Source organism: Emydura macquarii, unplaced genomic scaffold (assembly GCF_026122565.2).
Source record: "Emydura macquarii macquarii isolate MOO-44397 ecotype Brisbane River unplaced genomic scaffold, CSIRO-AGI_Emac_v2 contig_2473, whole genome shotgun sequence".
Classification (NCBI taxonomy): domain Eukaryota; kingdom Metazoa; phylum Chordata; order Testudines; family Chelidae; genus Emydura; species Emydura macquarii.
Window position 1 is genome coordinate 42,058,431 of NW_027132610.1, and position 22,869 is coordinate 42,081,299.

At 39.6% G+C, this 22,869-nt stretch overlaps 1 protein-coding gene across 4 annotated transcripts in view; it reads left to right on the forward strand.

Moving 5' to 3' along the window:
* NDFIP2 (Nedd4 family interacting protein 2) overlaps nucleotides 1–22,869 on the forward strand; it is a 66,961-nt gene that overhangs the window by 40,282 nt on the left and 3,810 nt on the right. For all 4 annotated transcript variants that reach the window (XM_067563286.1, XM_067563285.1, XM_067563288.1 and 1 more), the window contains 2 exons: nucleotides 14,011–14,135; nucleotides 18,590–18,656. In XM_067563286.1, the coding sequence (XP_067419387.1) occupies nucleotides 14,011–14,135; nucleotides 18,590–18,656 (192 nt within the window). The remainder of the gene's footprint in view (nucleotides 1–14,010; nucleotides 14,136–18,589; nucleotides 18,657–22,869) is intronic.

The following is a 22,869-nucleotide window of genomic DNA, read 5'->3' on the forward strand; positions in this document are numbered from 1 at the left end:
GTGGCCATGTCTGTATTTTAGAAACTGAGAAAAAACCCTCAGTGTTAGTATATTAAATACATTCCATATGATCTGGAGTTCTATATAAGCAACTTGTTTCCTCGTTGAAATATAAATACAGCATGTGCTGGACATTTGTCCACACATCATCTTCAGCACAGGTAGTCCTTCTAGTAAACCAATTATTGTTAAAACCTGCTAAGGCAATTTGGCAGATCCCCTCTACTGGATCCCACAACAGATAAGAGAGCAGAGAAAGTGCCACGTTCCGGCTAGTCGCAGTGGTTCTCAAACTTTTCGTATTGGTGACCCTTTCATACAGCAAGCCTTTGAGTGTTACTCTCCCCTCTTAGAAATTAAAAGGACTTTTTTTATATTTAACACTGTGAAATGCTAAATTTAAACTCTGTTGCTTAAATTTGCTCCTGGCCTTCATGGGCACCTCACTCCCTCTTCACCTCAATCCCTCTACAGTGCCGCCTTCGCCCCTAACCCCTGCACACCTCCCCCTCCTGCACCCACATGGGGAAACTGACCTGCATGCACGGAGTGGCTGATATTGCTGCTTGCCCTCTCCGAACACTGCTCCTCTGTGCAGCCCTAAGAGGCTGTGAGGTGGGTGGGAGCGAGGAACAATGTCATGGCTCCTTGCATCAAGGTTACTTTCCCCGCATGGGTTGCGTAAGGCAAGGGCAGAGAGCATCAGCTCCTGATGCTTGCCTCACATCAGCACCAGGTGGGGAAATTAACCTGGATGTAGGGAGCCCTGGCATTGCTTCTCACTTCCCCCCCACCCTCCCCTTCACAGCCCCCTAGGGGGCTGTGGATGAACCTGGGGGGGGGAGGGGGGTTGAGAGATCAGTATCTTCCCATTCTGCCCCAAACACCTTAGTTCTGGATTAAGTAAATGACTACAATAGGCAATACCATTTCAAGGCTATCCCAAATAATAAAGACCACAAGTGCTTACATCTCTTTGGTTGCCAAAGTGAGTTGTCTACCACACTGCAATATAGAATTGCTAATTACCAAGTGATTTTGGCAAAATATTAGCTATTCAAAATTTAATTCTTTATTGAACACCTCCCACAAGAACAGAGGCCCTCATCACAGAGGGATAGCTTCTTGCGAGGACACTTTTGCAAGCTTCTCTTGATTCTGTGAACAGCAGCCCACTCTGTCTTCACAGATGTAGTTCTGTCATGTCATGGCTGCAGTCCTCAGGATTTCCACACGAGGCCCAGAACACTGTAGAGGACCTCCCCTGTGATGGTCTTAAATTATTCGAGACCCCAATGATTCTTTTCATTTGTTGAAGGAATAGAGGGCCACTCATCAATTGCTGGGCATATATATGCCTGTAAATTAAATTTAGTTCGTTTCAGACAGCTCAGTTTCCCATCTGTATAATAGAGTGCTGGAGCCACCTAAAATGAAATCCAGAATGCAAAAGGGAAAGTTCTCAACCATTGCACTTGGATTAATGCAGCAGCCTTCATCTACAAAGTGTTCATTTTGACCTCAAACATCCTTGTTATCTGGATCTGATGCTGTATGTCCCTGTCCCCTCAATCCTATCACTTTTGGGCATCATCTCTCCCATTTCTGTAGCTCATGGGAGCAAATTATCTCCACTAAATGGGTCTTGGAGGTTATAAGTTATAACAACATTGTGTTCTTCCATCCATTTTTCACTCCGTGCCTCTCCCCCACTCACCCCCATCCCTTTTCAGTGACCCACTTTGAGCTGCTCCTGCAATGAGGTTCTCTCCCTCTTCAGCTTAAGAGCAGTGGAACCAGTTCCCACTTAATACACAGGAAGTGGATTTTACTCCTGGTGCTTTCTTGTTCCCAAAAGAAAGGAGGCTGGAGATCAATTCTAGATCTCTGGTACAGAAATTCAAGATTGTAATGCTGGTAGCTATTATTTCATCCCTGGATCCAGAGAGACTGTTTTGCGATCCTCAGTGTTCAAGTACATTCCTCTTACAAGAGATTTCTATGCTTGTTGTAGGTCAGGACCACTATCCGTATAGGCTCCTCTTTTGTATTCCCTAGTGTCCCTGCACAGCTTCTCCAATGGGGAGTAATATTCTTCCACCATCTTGATGATTGGTTTTGAAAAGAGAGTTCCTCCATTGACATTCAGACAATGATAAAGAAGGCTGAGCTCAGGAAGAGACATAGTACTTCTACTCAGTACTTCAAAATCCTTCTCTTCTGCTATGGATAGCGTTTATAAGAGCTACTCGCAATGCCACGGCATCTAGAGCCTACCTGTAAGGATCCCAAAACAAACAGTCAAGACTAAGGGTCCGAGCAGGGGCAAACCTGAGATGGGGAGTAGTATGGGAATTCATAGTCAGGTTCTAGGCCAGGTTCAATACGAAGAATCAATCAGATTTCAGGGTCCGAGTCAGCAGGCAAAGTCCAAATGAAGCTGAGATCGAAGCCAGGCATTCAGGAGCAGGAAATGGTCCTTCGACACATTCTTTGACACACTTAATCGCACCAGTCCAAATGAGCCCATGGTTTGCTGCCAGATCATGTCTGCAATGCCTCAGATACATGGCAGCATGTTACATGCCTGTCACGTTGCATGCCTGTTTACATTTACACTGCTTTCAAGCCTGACTCAGGGCAGTGTGTACTCTCAACAGACAGTTGGAACAAGTTACTCTGTTCTTACCCATGTGCTAATTTCCTTCCACTGGTGGAAGAATCTGAACAAGGGGTATGCTCAGGAGTTCCCTTCAGATCCTCTCTCCCCCCTTCACAATAGTTTTGGGTGCATCATTCCTAGGATGGGGAGCTCAGCTACAGGACCCTACTGTCTAGGGCACATGAGTCCATCCAGGAATCTGTCCTACATATCAACTTTCTGGAGCTCATGGCCATGAGATACTTACCATCATTTCCTCCCCATGACAGAAGGTCAATCTCCAGTTCAGAAAATAGTTTATTGGCATGGTCCTGAACTCAACTGCTAAGCTTTCTTACCTCAGGCGAGGTTTCATACAATTCAAAGCTTCATTCTAGACTTAAAGGCTCATCCTCCCATCTCTGTGAGAAACTGTTCCAGACTACAGAGTAGCATAGTCCAGTGTGCCAAACTGCATTTCAGATTTCTGCAGCGCTGGTTGGCTAAGTTTACCTTTGCATCACATAGACAAGTTAGTGCACATTTCAGACCGGAATTTATCCTCCCTAGATTGGAGGACGGCTCCAGCCCATGTCTGCAAGTAACTTCCCTTTATCCTGTCTCAACAGTCTCTTACCTTAGTCACAGGTGTCTCAGACCTGGAATGGGGAGTTCACTTGTGACCCCTGCAGATGCAAGGTTTCTGGTCTCCACAAGATTCCAGACTACACGTAAATATCAGGGAGTTGTGAGCTATCTGATTAGTTTGCATCGTGTTTCTTCTGTGCATCAGGGAAGAGACACGTTGGTGCGGATTGACAATGCCATAACTATAGTTTATATAAACAGACGTGTGGACCAGGCCACCTGCCACTACTTTGCTCCAAAGCTATTGTCTTTGGAACTTCTGCATTGGCAGCTCTATGCTCCTAGGGGCTCAGAGTAGTCTTACAGATTGCCTGAGTAGGTTGTTTATCAATCACCACAGGTGATTCCTCTGCCCAGAAATAGCAAGTTCCGTTTTTCGACTCTGGAGAACTCCCAAAGTGGATCTGTTTACAATAAGACAACAGAAAATGTCACCAGTTTTGCTTCCAGGCAGATTCATTAATGGATGCTTTTCCATTGTCGTGGTCAGAGGATTTACTGTATGCTTCCTCCCTCCCCCGCATCCCACTCTGCGCACAATCCTGTGCAAGGTCAAGCAGGACAAGGCCCATCTTATACTGATCACCCTGGTATGGCCCCATCAACACGGTTTTTCAGAACTCTTGGACTTTTCCAGCAGCCTCCCACTGTCACTCCTGCTTCATGCTGACTTGATTTTCACAGAATCATGGTCATCACCTCCACCCCAATTATCAGGCCATTTACTTGACTGCGTGGAATCTTAAAGTTTAACATTAGCAGAGGAGTCCTGCTCTAGAGAAGTTTAGGATGTGCTGCTGAATAATAGAAAATCAACTAGAACTACTTACCTGGCTGAGTGGAAAAGGTTTTCAGTCTGGTCCAATTCAGCACATGCTGAACGATCTTCTGTCTCTAAAACGTGAAGGATTGGTAGTTAGCTTGATCAAAGTGCATCTAGTGGCTATATCAGCATTTCATCTACCTGTTGGTAACCTCTTTTCCAAGTTGGTGGCTATAAAATTTGTAGAGTTTAGACAGACTATTTCCATAGGAACAGAACCCTATTCCTTTGTGGAACCTGAATCTAGTCTTAATAAAGCTGATGGGTTCCCCCCTTTTGAGCCTCTAGGAACCTCTGTTGCATCTTTTGATGAAGGTGACGTTTTTAATAGCCTTTATGTTGACCAGGAGAGTGATGGAGTTGAGGATTCTAGTATCCGATCCTGCCATGTATCATTTTCTATGTAGACAAAGTATCTTTGTCATTGTTCAAGATTTCTTATGAAAGTGGTCTTCAATTTTCATATTAACTAAGCAATCTTCTTAATGACCTTATTCTCAAAGTCTTATGATGAGGAGGAGAAACTGCACACTCTAGATGTTCAAAGAGCTTTAACGTTTTGTCTGGAATGGACTAAACCTTTCAGATCTTTAACTCAATTGTTCATTGCGTTTGTAGGCAGAATGCAGGGCAGTTCTGTTTCCACTCAAAGTATTTCTTCTTGGATATCCAATTGAATTTGCCCGTTACCAGTTGGCTAATGTGAAGCTGCCTGATAGCATTGTGTCATTTGACTAGGTCCCAAGCAAGTTCCATGGCTTTTCTCGCCAGCGTTCTCATATTGGACATTGGCAAAATGGCATCCTTGTCATCATGTCATGTGTTTTGCCTTTCACTACGCTACCTCTCAACTATCTCAAGACTATGCTGAATTTGGACAAGTGGTTCTCCAGTCCCTGTTAAAATGGATGCAGAACCCACCTCCAGTTGGGACTGCTTGTGAGCTCCCTATAATGGAATGGACTTGTTCAGTCACTCAACCTGTTACTAACTTTTCCGTAACTGGTCTTTGAGAGATATCGAATATGTCCATTTCACAGCCTGCCCTTCTTCCCGTTTCTATTGGAGTCTTCCACTAGGAAGGAAGTTGGGAGAGAGCGGAAGGGGGGATGGTCTGTCCTTTATGCTTGAGGTCTGTGTGTAAGGCAGCAGAGGGTGCTCAAGCCACCCCAGGAGATAGGGCTAAAGGAAAAACTCTGAGAATTGTGCACTGGGGTATGCACACACTTACAGTGGAATGGATATCTTGAGCAACAGTTATGGATAGATAAGTAACTTTTGTTTTTCAAGGGAAACCAGTCTGATACTTTTTCTTCCCAATTTCTCTGATGCTGCTGAAGTTGCTTAGGAAGACTGTTGTCCTAACTTGGCTCCCTAAGTTCTCTAGTAGTAATGAGAAGGAGTGGTTGGGAATCGGAGTAGTGATGTATTTTCATGTGCTTATTTCTCCTTGAGCAATTCTATAAAGTCTCTTCATACAGCAAGTATTTCTGTGTATACTTCAGTATCCTATACAAAAGAGTAAAATGAAAATAAAAAATCATGAAAAATTGTTGATATCTTTTTTTCTCTTGGCTGCTGGATGTGATCCCTTGTCTTTTGCCTGGGCCATGGCTCATAGGCTAATGCATCACTATTTAACCTCACCATATGGCTCACTTCCAATGTAAATGTCTACTAATGTACTATTTCAAAGAAAAATGGAGCTATATTGCACTGTTGGGATATTTTTACATCTTTCACATCTTTCTGTGAGAATCCTCTTGTTAGGATGGTTCGGTATTGTACTACTACAATTTCATGAGCCTTAGCTTGGAATTGAGCACTAATATATCTAGTGTTCAATAGGAAATAGAGTGGAGTATTTTCATTTTCAGATCCAAAGACTGCAGTAGGTTTTAATTTTGTAGGAGCTTTTAGTGAGAATTCTAGTTGGTACTTAGATCTTCATCTTTAGAACAGGTATCATTCAAAAATGTAAACAGTGTCGAAAGGTGTTTTTTTGTTTTTTTTTTTGGGCAGGGGGGAATGGCTTTAAAAGTGCTGCAGAGCACTTTTACTGAAGTAAAATATTACTTAAAGTAATAGTTTAAGGCCAGGAGGGCCCACTAGATCATCTAGTCTGATCTCCTGTATATTACAGGCCACCAAAATCACCCTGCACCCACACCCTAAACCCAACAGACAAAACTAGACCACAGTGTTACAGCCCAAAGGAAACTACAATATTGTGTGCTCAAAGAGATTAGGCGTGACCACGGTGCACCAATGCCTGAGGACCCTGCAATGGCAAAGTGAGGTATACCCAGATGATTGGGGTGAGCAACTTGAATTCCATGCTGCAATAAGGTGAAAACCCTCCAAGGTCTCTGACCGGGGGGGGAGGGGAGAAATGCCTTCAACCCACATAGGGTGATCAGTTAGACCATGAGCATGTAGGCAAGAACTTGAGGCAGGGGGGAAAAAGGGGGAATTGGTGCCACTTCAGAGCACTGACCCATCCTATCCAGTGTCCTCTCTCTAGCTGTTGTAACCTCTGATGCTTCAGAGCAAGGAGACCAAAACAAACTAACAAAAAACAGACTACACTGGCAGTGGGGGTGAGAATCCCTTCCTCACCTCTGCAGCTGACTGCCTGAAGCATGAGATTTTAGGGATATTGAGTGGAAGGAACCTCCCAGCACTGCTGAGCCCTGAACCACATAATCAAAAGCAAACCAGTGATGTGATCCTGCTCATAAATCATTTATTCTCTCTTAAAACTAATTAAGTTGTTTGTTACCATAGCTCCTAGTGGGAGGCTGTTCCAGAACTTCATTCTTCTGATGGTTAGAAAACTCCTCCTAATTTCTAGTCTGAATTTGTTCATAGACAGTTTACTCATTTGTTCTTGGGCCAACATGGTCCTTTAGCTTAAATAGCTCTTCACCCTCCTTGGTGTTTACCACCCTGATATATTACAGAGTGATCGTACCCCTTCTTAGCCTTCATTTTGCTAGGCTAAACAAGCCACGCTCTTCTAGTCTCCTCTCATAAGAGAGACCATTCTAGTAGCTCTCCTCTTCCCATGTTGCTGTTTCAATTCCTGTTTCTTGAAGATGGGTGCTCAGAATTGTACAGAGTATTCCAAATGAGGTTTCACTAATGTGTTATAGAAAGTCATTAATATTGCTCTCTCTCTCAACTGATGAGACCCTAAATGCACAATCTTGCACTTTGTGCTATTGAATTTCAGCTCATCTCTGTTACTCCAATCTTCATGGTCTTCCACTTTGTATGATATTCCAATACTCTGTATCAACAATGCCTTCCAACTTTGTACCATCTGCAAATATCATTAGGACATTCCTACTTTGGGACAGGTCATGAATAAATATTAAATCAGATCGGGCCAAGACTAATCCTTAAGGAATTTCATTAGTCACCTGCCTGCAGTCTGATAGTTCACCTTTCAGCACAACTCTTTGCCTTCTTTCTTTAAGCAGCAACTTACCCACCTTACTGTTCTTGTACTAAACCCCATTTTTTCTAATTTAATTAATTTCCCGTGTGTACTGTCAAATGCTTCACTGAAGTCTCAGTAGATCCAATATACTTAGTTTTTTTTAAGATGTGAGAAATCATCTTCTCAGAGGGGAATCAGGTTAGTTTGGCAAGCTCTACCTTTTCCATTTGCCTCCATGAATTTAATTTTCTTTCCTTCACCATTTGTTCTAAAGCCTTGCATACTACTGAGGTCAGACTTAGCAGATCTGTAATTGCCCAGATCACTTTTTTCCCTTTCTTAAATATAGGTACAACATTAGTACAATATAACTGGAGAATAATACCCCTCAGTAGATAGAATTATTAAAAATCCTTGCTAACGTACTAGCAATGTCATGTGCCAGTTCTTTCAGTGTTCTGGGCTGTAAATTATCATCTTCCTCTCTGACTTCAGTGCATTAAGCAGTTTTTTGAATTTTTCTTCCACATCGGATGTGATCATTTCCATTTCTATACACACATTTCCATCAGCCATCCTGTCTTCATATCCATGTTCTGTCTTACAATTGTTGAAAACAGAGGCAAAGTATTTTGAAACTCTTCCCAATCCACATTGCAAGAAGCCCAACCACATCCATCCATCCATCCTCTTTAAAATAAGTAAGATTTTGTTATAAATGATTTCTTTGGCAAGAGCTAATTCAACTTGATTTTTGGCAGTTCTCATTTCATTCCTATGTTTTCTAACCTCTATGATATAGCTTTCTTTATTGATCAGTCCTTTTTTTCCATTCGCAATAGGCTGTCTGCTTACTCCCAGTATCCTTTTTTTAGTTGGATCTGGAGTAGAGGTTCTCAACCTATTTATCGTTGTGGGTCTCATATACAGCTCTGTGTTGTGTGCTGCATCCACACAATATATATACTACCTTCATTGCCCTGAGGATGTCATATAGGCTGCAGCTGTGTGCTGACTGGGCTGCAAGTGGACTCCAGGCTGCACGTTGAGAACCACTGGTCTGGAGCCTTTTCCCTACAAGTTTTTGCCTCTTAATTACAGTAGAAATTGAAGATAGGTTTTATATACGTGTCATGGTGTCTAGTATAGGGATCACAACTGAGTGCCAAACTCAGGTCAGACTGTCAGAAAACAGGGCAGACACCCCAAACTAGTGGTATATTCTATAATTAGATTTTACCAAACTAATAACAAGCGTGCACTCCTGGATTACTATATTATTCTTACCATGGAGCCACAGATGGTCTCCTTAGGCTCTCTAGCACATCTTGCCACTCAGACAAACTGGACTTTGTGATTAAAGGTTATTAAAACCAAAAATCACCTCACAATAGATTCTGCCAACCCCATAGGGTTGGTCCACTTATCCTTTGTCAATGGATGCTCTGAATCTCTCACCAAAAACAATGCTGACAGCCAATTTCCTTAGTAAAGAAAAGATTTATTAGCTAAGAAGAAGAAATGAGTTATTGAGAGGTTATATCAGGTAAAATATATAACAGGTGAGTCAGAGTTTGTAAGTCCAATTGATAAAGATGAAGTTTCTACTAGTTTCCATAAATCTCTCAGGATTGCACAAAATGGCTTTGGGGACCTCTGTCTTATGTATCTGGAATGCTCCCTCATAGCATCCGGGTGGATCAGAGATGCAGAATCACTCCCAGGGTTGTTCTTAATAGCTGAAAAGAGTCTGGCAAGCGTTTCCATGACAGAATGGGTCTGTAGATTCCCCATTGTTGAACATATGATGACCACACTTTGACGTCAACATCTTCATTCATTTACATTTCCAAGGCTCCAATCTCCAATACGTATACATAATGTAAACACAATGTGGCTGCCAGAAACAATTCTTCATTAGTTTTTATGTAGCTCTACACATCAAGTAAAGTCACATTTAAATACTAACACACCTTTCAATCTAAGGCTAAGTACAGGATACAGACAGATGAAAACAATACAATCAACATCTCTCTTGATTTCTATTAGCACAAGTGAATTGGCCTGATATTGATATGAATACATATTGACTCATTGAGCTGGTGTGTGTCACTGAGCTGGTAACCTGTTTAAACATTATCACTACTTGAGTTGAAGAAATTCCAAGTCTCTTCCACATTTGTCCCTTGAGTTTTTCAGTCCAGTTGACTACTTTAACTAAAACCATTAATTTCCCAAATTTCCCCTTTTGAAATAAACCATAGTTGACTACATGGTTTTGGTTATCCTTCAGTTTCACATAAACTAAGTCAACTCATGATCACTTGATCCAAGGAAGTTTATCATGTAACCAGCTCTTTATCTTTTTATCATGTCCTCACTACTTACCAAAACCACTTCTAGAAGTGCATAGCCTCTTGTTGGTTCAGTGAGTATCTGATGAAAACTGTAGTCTATCACATCCAGGAATAATTGGGCCCTAACAGTATTAGTTGCATTTATTCTCCAGTCTATAACAGGAATTGTCAAATGTTAGCCAAGACTTAGTTGTTATAAAAATCATGAAAATAAGAGTTTATAACACTGAAAAATCTTTAACTATTCTTGAAGAAAATAACTTTTTTTTCACATATATATGTTGTAGTCTTTTAGTGTGGTGTTTTATTGGGCCTGGTGTCCCAGGAGTCATCCACATCTACTGCTCCACCCAGTGTTCATAGAGAGGAAAGCATAGCAATGCTTGTAACAAAACTGCATGATATGACATATCCACCATTAATTAAAGACTTGTTTAATCCACCACAGTCATCTCCCCTCATGGCGCCCGTTGTGGAAAAGTTTAACAGGTGAGGGATTTACGTTAAAGGATACATAGTGAGCAGAGACGTGACAACAGGCAAAGGCAACTTATGATAACTTGCTTGAAAATTTCAAATTAGCAAAGGTCTAGGAGTGATGTAATGTAGAAATGAAAACTTGCAAGAAGTGAAGACTACAAAGGTAAAAAAGAAAATTGCATTTAGCCAGGAAATATATGCTGAACACTACCTCTAATCAGGAGAGGGCTTTGGGTGCAGAAATAAGATTTTTTTTTTTTTAACTTGCAAGTTTTAAAATGGTAACGTGGTGGAAACAAGGTTCAGTGTACCTTCTTATAAGCTTGGTAAGGACTTGGGGGTTTTCAGGGCAAATTTTTGTGTTGTATTCAATTTCATTTCATCTGTGCACTTCACATGTAAAGTAAACAAAGTTTAATGACAAATAGGCTCCACTCCTTTAGATAGCAAGAGTGCTTTATAAAAGAAAATAAAGGTTTTTTCCCTTCATTGGTATGCTTGGGAGATTTTTTAACTTTGAGGCATTGTGTGTTCATGTTTTGGTAAAATAACTATAACTTTGGCCTTCTGTCATTTTCCCCTCAAGGTATTTAGGTGTTTGTGTATCAAGGAGAGAAATTTTGTCATACTTAATTTTCACTTCAGTTTTCCCAAATAAGTGTATAGACGTTTGTAATAGTTTGAAATTAAGCTCTATATTTTTTAAGTAGAACATCCACAACTTAATATTTATTTTCTTGTCATTTAAACTATTTTTTCCCATGGATATTTTTATACAGTTCTTTAAACCAGATTTTTAAAAAAAGGCTTTCAAGAGTTCCAAGATATACTGATATCTAGATCTACCGTGCCATACTATAGAAGTGCTACTTATTTATTATTGTTTACTATTGAGTGTAAAAAGTCTGCACTTAATACTGAATAATTTGTCTGAATAATTCCTCCCATTGAAAATCCTATACTTTTCAAGAATGAATAATGAAATAGAAGGGCTTAAATCAATGTAGTTGTGAGAGTGAGTGTCAAAAGTACTAATTTTATTTTGTAAAGCATCTTTCATGTTTCTCAATTCTGTTTAAAAAAAAAAAATTAGATTGCAGCAGCTCAAATAAAACTGGTGAGATTGACTGCAGAAGTGACATAAGACAAAAATGAATGGCACCAGCCAATAAAGAAAGCAGGGTACAAGTGCATTACTGAGTAGCTGGACTAACTAACTGAAAAGGGAGTGGTCTCTATTGTAGAGTTGCTTGATTTTTTTTTTTTTTTTTTTTTTTTTTTTTATGAGAGCATCCAACACAGGAACATATGGGCGATATGCCTGGAGCCCAGAAGCCTCTTGAGAAGGAGCGCGCAACAGCTGCTCTCTCAGCTTCAGCTTGCCTGTTTTGTGTAGATGCTGTCATGGCCCAACTACCGTGCTGTCTGATGCACCAAAGAGGGCAGTGCGGCTGGCAGGCGGGCAAGGGGCTGCCAGTGGGGCCTCTTGTGTTGGTGGTTAGGGCTGGTGCCTAGATAGTGGGGCCTGGCATGTGTCTAGTCTGTACTCACAACAGGCATTCCCATAGCATGGAATAACATGACAGCTGTTTCCCTTATGTATCCAGCACATGGCCCAGCCTCCTATTCTAGCTGTATGCCTCCATTGCTGGGAAGAAGAGGTCTGGAGGGAGGAGTCACCCTCTTGTGCTTGTACACTGTCCTGTCAATAAAGTTATTGCAATAGTAACTTACGTCACAGCTGATGCCTGAAAAGATTGTTATGCTTTAACAAAGATAGCACCTATGACTCATGAACCCAGCTTTGCCTTGTGACCATGCCCCATTCAGGGGAAAGCGTCCTCTTGGCTTCACCTGTTGTCCCTAGGCGGGAGGTTGATTTAACAATTACGGGATAGGAGCCAGTGTTGCTGCTGAATCTGTTGGGAGAAGGAGGAGAGGCAAGAAGCAAAAAGTAAGGGCAGGACTAAATAGTGAAGAGCCCCCTGTGGGGTCTCAGTATCAAAGGCAGGAGGGGAAGTCTGGAGCCTCTTTTCCCAGGGATCTTTATCTAACCCTGGACTGGGGGTGCAAGGACTTGTCTTGTGGAAAGGGACAGGCAGAGGGTTTACAGATTCTTTCTAGGTCTTGGTGTTCTAGGAGAGCACTTGGGAAAAGCCATGGCTGAACTGGAGAGAGGGGCATGAAGGGAAGGTCAGATGGGGCATGGGAGCTCCTATGATGCTGGGAAGAAGATGGGAGGTGGGGGGCAGAGGGAGACGGGGCGGGGCTAAGATGGAATGAGGAGCCCCTGTAAATTGCTTCCCTGGGTGTCAAAGCTCACTTGGCTGGCCCCTTTCTAGTGCTATTCCCTTTGCCTCAACCCCCAGGCCAAGGGGCTCTGGATCTACTCTGGCAGCACTGTCTTTTGATTAAAAAACAGAGAATTGGCGCATTGCCTAGTGCGTGCAAGCACCTCCCAGCCACACGACATAGTTTGAGAACGTCCACTTCAAACAATCTGTAGACAAATGGGGCTGATAATGTATACATCTGAAAACTTGACTCTTGAGCTGAAGGTAGGAGAGGGAAATTAGATAGGTTTATGGCAAACTGTAAATACTTCCTTCTGTGATCTCAAAAATGTCTTATTTTCTTCTGATGTCATGTATTGTTAAGTTGTAGATATATTTTCAGAGAACAAATATAAGGGTATATTTTTCAGTGTGTGGGGATATTAAAAAAAAAAAAAAAAAAAGTTCCTGTTTAGGAAACATGGTCCTAAAATGAAAGATACTGTATTTTACATTTGAGTATCTGGAAGATGGTGCGGCAGGGGGGGAAGAACTAAAAGGGGAAAAACTGTTTGCAGTTACCTCCAGTGTATTCAAATATCCAGAAAGCAAAACATTTCAAGTGCTGCTTTCCTGACAGACATTAACTGTAGCTCCAGTTAGCTAAGTTACAATGCAAAGTATATTGTTTTACATTAGATTTCATGTATGGCTAGAAATTCTCACAACTGAAAGACTGCTGCCTCTGGAATATAAACGTACTAGGCAGTAATCAGGAGAGGATAACCTCAACTCACATCAACCCTGTGTGGATAAGTCATTAGAGCTTCAAGCTAGACAAATTCCAGCAAAGTAAATCTAAATTTTTATCCAGACTATGCAAATCTCTGCAGAGAATTGGTCAAGTGTTTGTGTAATTGTATTTAACAACAATAAGGAAATCTTGCTACGCTTTAAATAGTTCTAAGACAAATATATTGCTTCATGTATTTATCTAATTCATAGTGCTTATTTGATGATCATTCCTGTGGTTCTGTATCTTCCAGAGTTCTGTGGGAGATACAGCTTTTTTGGGGGGGCGGGGGAATGTACTCTTGTTTGGTGTTCTTCTCTGTTTAAAACAGCTGACTGTTGGATATTAGCTAGTATTTTTTTTAAGGTATATACCGTTAGGAACATCTAAATTTCTGAAGAATACTATTTTTATCTGAAATACTGATAGGGATCTCCAATCTTGTAAATATATTTGCTTATTAATGTATTAAAGTAATTTATATTTATTTTCTGTAGCTAAACAAGAGTGCACTGTCACTAACACAAGCTACTGTTTCTCTTGGTTTTAGTGGCATTTATTTTCAACTGGATTGGATTTTGTTTATCCTTCTGTATAACTAACACCATAGCAGGAAGGTATGGTGCAATCTGTGGATTTGGCCTATCGTTGATCAAATGGATTCTCATTGTGCGGGTAAGGTTCTTGATGGATATTGTATGCCTGTGTCCCTACGGAATGAAACTAGAAAGATGATTCACAGTGTCTAGTTTCTTTAAAATACACTTTAAATGCTATATTGACATCATTAGATGTTCTAATATTTAACAGTTAAAGCAATAAATAAAATATGAAAGTGGAAATTGCAAAAATTTGTTAGTGAAACTGCTTGTTTTTATTCCCTTATAACAGCTTTTACTGTCTTGTAATATGTAGGTTCTTGAATATTGAAGTTGCTTTTTATCTGCTATAATAGTTTTATCTTGCTATGTTCCTATTTCTTTCAAAAAGGATTTAGCTATGAAAGATTTGATTTTGAATAAAGGTGCATAATAAACTTAAGTTTTATATTCCATCATTTCTATCTGTACAAGAGCCTATATAAAATAGAATAGAGCACTTTTTAAAATGGTTCAGGGCCTCCTTGGATCTTTTGGGAGGTGAAGGCATCTTAAGGCTCTGTCCCCTTTCTTAATAGCCCCACTGCTGTTTTCCATGACATTCTCAGAATCTAACGACACAGACTCCACTAGCAGACCTTTGTTATCCCACTAGGATGTTTGCATATACATCTGTCTGTTTAGATTCCCCAGGGATTATTTATATTAAAAGAAAGGAGACTAGAAGGAGACAACGTCATAGGGAGTGTGTAAAATAATGAATAGTAGAGAAAAGGTAGATCAGGAGCTTCTGTTCACCTTCTCTCAGAATACAAGAGCAAGGAGGCATTAAATGCAACTGAAAGGTGGAAAATTTTAAAACTAAAAAGCAAAACACTTCTTTAAAAAACAGTCTGGAACCCATTGCCACAGTCTGCTCTTGAAGCCAAGAACTTGGCTAGATTCTAAAAGGATTTGGACATTTATATGGATAACAAGAATATCCAGAGTAAATGCCAAAAGGGGCTTGGAAGGGATATGCAGCCTCATTCTTCAAGGGTTAAGCAAGGCTCTGGAATGATTCTTTATGTATAATTAAAATACTTACAGTGAGATTCACTTGGCAAGCTGGTCCATTCAAACAATGTGTCTTAATCCAATCAACTGAAAAGTTACACATCTAGGAACTAAATGCTGCCCACCCCTACAAAATGGATGACTATAACAGTGAAAGTAGTGACTCTGAAAAGGATTTGGGGGCCATGGTGAACAGGCAATTTAACTACCTGTGCAATTCTGTGGCAAAAAAGGCTAATGCATATATATAACTGTAGATTAGGAGCAGGGAGGTGATTTTACCTCTTTATGGAGTATTTATCCAGTTCTGGTGTCAACATATATTAAAGGATTTTGAAAAATTGGAGAGTGTGCAGAAAAGAGCCACAAAAATCATTTGTTGACTGGAGAAAAAATGCCTTACAGTGAGAAACTTAGAGCTCAATCTCTTTAGTTTATCAAAAAGAAGATTGAGAGGTGCCTTGATTAGTGTATAAATATCTTCATGGGGAGAAAATGCAGGAAAAGGTATAATAAGAACTGGAAGTTTAAAGCCAGACAAATTCGAATTAGAAAAAAGGCACATTTTTAACAGTGAGGATGATTAACCACTGAAATAAACTAACAAGGGATATGGTAAGATTCTCCTTCTCTTGATGTCTATTCTGGATGCCTTTCTGCTTTAGCACAGCACAAGTTACTGGGCTCAATACAGGGGTAACTGGGAGCAATTTAATATCCTGTGATATGCAGGATAGAAGATTATCTTATAGTCCTTTCTGGACTTAAACTCTATGAATTTGTGAAACTGCAGCACCTTTTCAGAGGCATAGTACAGAACTGTCAGCCCAATCTAAGGAAGGTGGAGGCTTCGGCATTAAGCAGTTTTTTGTGCCATCCCAATTCTGGGCTGTTCCACGGGTTGCAGAAGCTTTTGGTGTAATTTAGCCCTGGAGAATTGTCTAATGTGGCATTATTGTCCGGAATATCTGTAGTGCTAATTGCTGTGGCCCCTCCCTAATATATTCTATTTATCCCAGTTATGCTTCATCTCCAGTACTTGTGACTGCTCCTCAAAAAGACAGCCTATAGCTGTTTCCTCACTTTCTATGCCAGGGGAATTTTCTCCTGGCTGATTTGGGGCTTTTAGAGTCCCTTTAGGCTACTTCGGTCCTTTTTACTTAGTATACAAGGACCAGAGAAGAGAGAGTGAGAATCTTATTATTAAAGGTTAGGAGGAGGCTCTCCTGAGATTATCTGAAATATGCCTACTGTGGGGTTTCTTGCATATGGATAGCCTAGATTTACTGGGTTCTGCCTCAGTGCAGGGAGCTGTACTTGTGACCTCTTAAGGTCCATTCCAGCCTGCATTTCTATGATTCTATGTGTTTGAAGCATCTGGTGCTAACCACCGAGACAGCATACTGGATTAGTTGAGCCACAAAGGTGGTCCACTATGATAAGCCTTTTGTTCCTGTTTGCCTGACAATAGACTTTTTCTTATCCTATAATTGTGTTTATGCACAAAGTTATAATGTGTATGAAATTTCTTTGGAAAATGTGTTCCATTGTGCAGTGGCTGACATTTAAATCTTGTCCATTGCTATCTAAATACCAGTTCTTTGTCAGATTTCATAGTATATATCAAATTTTAATAGTTCTAGGATGCTTAGAAATCAATTTTCCTGGGTTTTTTTAATACTCTTCAGCTTAAAATTGAAAAGACAAGTTGAAGTCTTTAGTTTCTCTTTTTACCTAGCAAGGGATCTCGCCTCCCTGCAACTCCAGAACTTGGTAGGGGATGGGTTTGAGGTTTTATTTTTGGTTGTGTATCATCATTCTAATTTTTGTTTAGTGCTCACTCTCTTCTTCAGAGTGCCCGTTGCCTCTGCATAGTAGTGATCCCCCAGCTGGATCAGTAGTACAAAACTGGATAGAAGTGGGACCATCCTAATCATTTATGCTTCTGCAATGTTAGTTGCCACCAGTGAGAAAATGCTGTACAAACAATTGTTCTGACAGAAGAATCTGCAGCTGTTTCTTGCTGGCATATGGGTACAGAAAAAATGTGGGATTCCCATAATCCTGTGCCCTGTTGCTGCTCTTACTAAATTTTAGTTACCATTTTAAATGAAATTATTAATTCCTGAAAATGTAGGTTCAGTTGATATATTTAGAGAGAACATAAAGTATTAAAGAGAAGGGGGATGTTTAAAGGTATTTAACTCCCTATTGGGGAGTTAGGCACCTAAATACCTTTAACAATCTTCCCCAAGAGACTAATGCTAATACCCGTTTTAGAAACTGAAATAATTATAAAAATCTCAACTCCCACTTCCAATACTGACCCTTCCCTACATGAATACTTACTACTTGATTTTTTTTTTTAAAAGAAGTTCCTTGGAGTGAGTGCTGTTGGAAACAGACCTTTTTGTAATTAACTTTAAACAACATATGAAAATTATTTCCTCTCTGGAAAAAATATTAATGAAGATCATAAACCAAATCCTCTCACTGGTCTAAATCCATAGAACTCCATTGATTTACACCAACTGAGGTGCTGAGCCCATATCTTCATTTTAGTATAAGTAATGTCTGGGCTTAAACATTAATTAGCTATTCTATAGAATGTGCTAGAAATGAGATAGGCAAGCTCTGTGACAGTATACATCAAGCATATTGATTAACGGTAAGACAATAAAATGTACAGAAAATTGTTGAACTACTATGACTAAAAAAATTATTTTGTTTCTTTAACTCGTCCCTAATAGTTATTAAAAGTGTTGGAGATAGGAGTAGAAAGAGATCTGAAGTGAGGTCTGGAGGCATTTGATTAGCCTTTTTATCAGTGAAGCATGCAGTCTGGAGTCTGGTAAAGGAAAAGATACCTGTCTCCAATACCATCACACCCTGCCCTCCAGCTGCCTGTTCATATTCCCACATCACAGAGAGGACAAGGCTGTCTACCATGGTCACTAACAGGAACAGTTGAAATGCCACTTCAAGGTTCATTTAGTTGTGTTCAGCTCACTGCTGGGAACTGAATGCTGGAGCATCTAGTTTGAAAATGAAAAGACTTTAATGAGTTGGGGGTCTTTATGGGACTGGTATTCTTGGCAGCGATTAACAGTAGGGGGTGTACAGAAGGTCAAAAGCTCTTCTTTTGCGGGGTCAGCAGAACATCCCCGTCTGATAAGATTAAACTAATGTGGCTTTTAGTGTTAATATCTAAAGCAGCAGGCTTCTATAGTGTGTTTGGGATGGCAGACATTGAAAGAGAGCTGACAATAATTCATTATAACAGAAAATGTCAGATTCAAATGAGTAATATTTTACAACTTTGCAAAATATTTGTTTGCTTTTTTACCCCAATGTATTATTTTATATTTAAAATTGCTAGTTCACTATTTTTTTGTCCTACCTGCATTTGAAATAATATATTAAATGTGCTTTCTATTATTGCGTGTTACTGTGGTTAATCCTTGTCTATTTTAGTTCTCAGACTACTTCACTGGATATTTCAATGGACAGTACTGGCTTTGGTGGATATTTCTTGTACTTGGTAAGTTGTAATCCAAAACAAATATTATTTTGATGGAGAATTACTTAAAGATGGGTTGTGTATCTTTAAAAAGAGAATTAAAATATTACAATATACTAAAAAGCTGTATGTTTTTTAACCATCTATTAAAATTTTTCTTTTGTACTTTATTTCCATTGCTTTCACTAAATTCTTGGTTGTTCTCCTATTCCTTTGTGAATTTCTGATTACTCTATTGATCGTCAGTTCAAAGTTCCTATGCTGGAAATATTATAATTATGCAAATATCTCTGATTTGTAACCTGTGTTTAAAACAAAAATAAACATGGCTGATAAGCGTGTAGAATTATACAACTAAAACTATAATCCTCTTTTTTGCCATTGAAATGCATCCTACATTAATCATTACTCAGTCAGGCAAGGGGAAAGGCATCATGCTTTTTGATCACAGTACTTCCGTTCAGTTTCCTTTTGAGCATGAATCTAACTAGACTTTTGAGAAGTTTTTATTGATTTCTAATTTTTGCTCCTTTGTCTCCACTTTAGCTGAATAATTATGATATAAACATACTACCATTGTAGTTTTTTTCTTATGTGAGAGTTCTGTCTGTACCACTAACTTATTTTAACTCCTGCCATTTCCTAACTGGAGAATGCACTAAAATGTGATGCTACTGAATCAGTAGGTGGCACTCTTTCCTCTGAGATGTTAGGGACCCAGCAACAACATGTTGGGAGCCTTACGCTGTTGGGTAAGATGTAGAACCAAGATCTTGACTGTTATGATCATTAAAGATCCTTGGCATTTTGTGCAAGAGTAAGTTGGTAATACACTAGTAACCTAAAATTTCTCCTTGTCCTTTCAGTTGGATATATTCACTTTTTATCCTCAACTTGCTTTTGCTTATTTGCTGTGTAATGTTGGGGCCAGAAATCAATTACAATTGCAGTTTCTGAAAACCTCTTAGCACCAGGCCTTTAAACAGCTTTCACGTTCTACCCCAGCAGGGATTGCATTTCAGAAGTGGGTTGAAATGATTCGTTGCATTCATAGTAAAATAATTTCAGGCCAAAATTTTCAAACTTGGGTGCTTAAAAGTAAGGTCTTTTACCTCATCTTTGTCAAGCTGCATAAAAGGGGGGTGCTTTTCAGAAGTTCTGTGCACCTGCAGCTCTCATCGATTGCAGTAGCATCTTCTAGGTATTCAGGATCTCCAATAAATCAGCCACTTTTAGGTGCCAGATACAAATTAAGAAGCTTAACTGCAGACTCGTAAGTTTGAAAATGTTGACGGTAATTTGTAAAGTTGTTAATTATGTTTTTAAATCCTTTTGGGATGAATGGCACTACTTGGTATTTAAGTGTATTCAATAATTATAATTCACCCTTTCTTCCAAAAAAAAAAAAAACTGGATTGACATAGCTGTGTATATATTTTAAAATGTCAGTATTAAACATCTTGAGCTGTGTATTGCAGTAACTATATTCTGACCCAGTGTTTTCATCAAGTAGAGACTCTTAACAGAACACGGAAAAAGAATACTCTGAGCTTGAAGGGACACTGTGAATTTAATGTTTTTCTGAGTACTTTATAAAAACAATTTTCTGATTGGAACACCATTTTTGAAGGGCGTGATCTGTGGTATTTTTCTCCTTTTAAAAAAAGAAAAAACATCTGAAAGGTTTTCTGCTCCCCTGCTTACGTTCAGAAGGATCTTTCGGACTATACTTTTGAGTCACACCACCAAACGCGCTGAGGCTTACCTGTCATCTCCCTTTCCTTTTTTGCATGATGGAGACACCTGCTACATATTCACTTTCCTTTTTTAGGGCCTGGAGAAAGGCTTTTTGAGTACTATCCACAAGAGAGTCAGACTGACTACTCAAAGTACTGTCAAATGCACAAAGTAAACAGGCTGAAAAAAGAGAAAATACTAATTTTTAAAAAGTTGCTTTATGTTCCTCAGGTGAAGGGGGGAGGGAAAAAAAAAAAAGTACTGATGAATAAATTTCCCAACTGGAAGAAATGCAGAAAACTGACTGAGCTTGGATATGCTGCTCAGTTTACACACTATGTAAAAATGAGCTTTCAGTAGTGGATAATGTAATACATGGCTCCTTGAAAGTCACCTGCCCTCCTCCCTTCCTGTTCTTGCGCAGCTCCTACAGCTGGACATGGAAGCAGTTTGCATTTATGGCTGCAAGTTCATGCATTGGAACACCAGTCTGAACTTTACTTATCTGTTTCCACAGCATTCAGCTTAGTCACAAAAACATATGGCCTGCTTGCAGGTAGAGCTGAATGAAATGTTTTGGCTGCAACTTTTTTTTCACCAAAAATGCAGGTTCAAATCAACCAAAATATTTCATGAATTCATGTTGATTTTGGTTAATTTTTTTCATTGAAACAATTCAATGTTCATTGGAACAGAGAGCATGAGTGAGAGTGACTGTATAGTCCATTTAATATGGCACTCACCTTAGGGGATGTGGGGGATAGGTAGGTTCCAGTCCCTGCTTGAATGAATATTTAACTTATACAAAGTGGAATAGCTTCAACAGGAGAGCCTGGTGGTTAGGGCACTCACCTGGGAAATATAAGATCTGGGTTCAAGTCCCTGCTCTACAGTGGAAATTTGAAATTCGATCTTCTATATTCCAGGTGAGTGCTCCTACCACTTGGCTGTTGGGCATATGGAGGGTATCTCTGCATCCTCCGTCTTGTGAATGGCAGCAAAGTTCCCCTATGAATCTAGCCCTTTGTTTCCAAATTTCCTTCTTTTTTTTTTTTTTTTTTAATTTTAAAAGGTTAAAAATGCCCAGAAATGAAACATTTAATTTCAGGTCAAACAAAATGTTTAATTAGACCCTAAACTGATTTTTTTTTTTTTTTTTTTAATTTGCTGGAAATTCTCAAAAATTTCAGGTTTGAGTTGATCTGAAGTTAATTTTTTCCAGATTTTGTTCAGAACTTCCAGTGAACTATAAAATAAGTCTCACGATTGTGGTTGGGTGAATAAGTTTAATATTTTTATTGGAGGAATTACTACAACAACCAAGAGCAAAAAAGAGTTAAATGGGGAAAAAATACACAGGACAGAAATCACATTGAGAAGGAAACAAAAGTGCTAGGCAAGGATGGTGGGAAGAAATAATTGGACAAAAGAAGCAGAGCAACTGCAGTAACTGTATTTGGACATAACCTGTTGGGATACAGGGGAGGGGAGATAGTGATTGCCATTCCCATTGCAAGAAGTGGTTTGACTAACACAGAAGAAAGTTTGGGTTCCATTAGCGTATAGTCATCTTCAAGACAACTGCAAAAAGATTCAGTCCTCAGGTGAGCATTCAGTTCTAATTATGGCCTGGTCTACATTACAGTTTGGTCGATGTAAGACAGCTTACATTGACCTAACTCTGTAAGCGTCTACACTAAAATGTCGTTCCCACTGATGTATCTTGCCCACTATGCCAGCTTAAGTCCACCTCTGTGAGAGGCATAGTGCTTAAGTCAACGTAGTTAGGTTGACACAGTGTCAGTGTAGACACGGCGTTGTTTACATCGACAGTTACTGCATTTAAAAAACAGTCCCACAATGACCCACATTGGCAGTTAAATCAGGGTAAGCATTCCTGGTGACACACAAAGCATATTGTGGCTATGTAAAATCGATTCAAGTACTACAGTGGCTGTACGTCAATGTAACTTAGGTGAACTTAATTTTGTAATGTAGACTTGTCCTATGTAAACTCAGCTATACTAGTAAGAAACACATGGGCTGGTGAAATTAATTTTTCAGTATTTTAAAAGAAGCTTGCTAGGCCTATAGGAGCACAGTCAACTTAAATATAGGAGTTGCTGTACTAGATCAGACCTAGAATCCATCTCATCCAGTATTCTGTCTGTGACAATGGCTAGCAGCATAGAAAAAAGTGCAAGAAAGGTAGGTGTAGTATTAGTGTCCTCTTAATGCCTAAAAGTTTGAGATTGGTTTAAAACCAAAATCATGAGGTGAGATGTACCTTCTGTAGCTACGTTTTTCAGTATTTACTACAATAATACCACCTAGCTCTTATATATCACTTTTCATTAGTAGATTTCAAAATATTTTATTTAGCTTCTTTGTATCATTATCCTCATCTTGCAGATGGGGAAATTGAGGTGCAAAGAAGGTGAAGTGACTTGGCCAAGGTCATCCAGCAGGGGAATAGAACCAAGATTTCCTGAGTCCC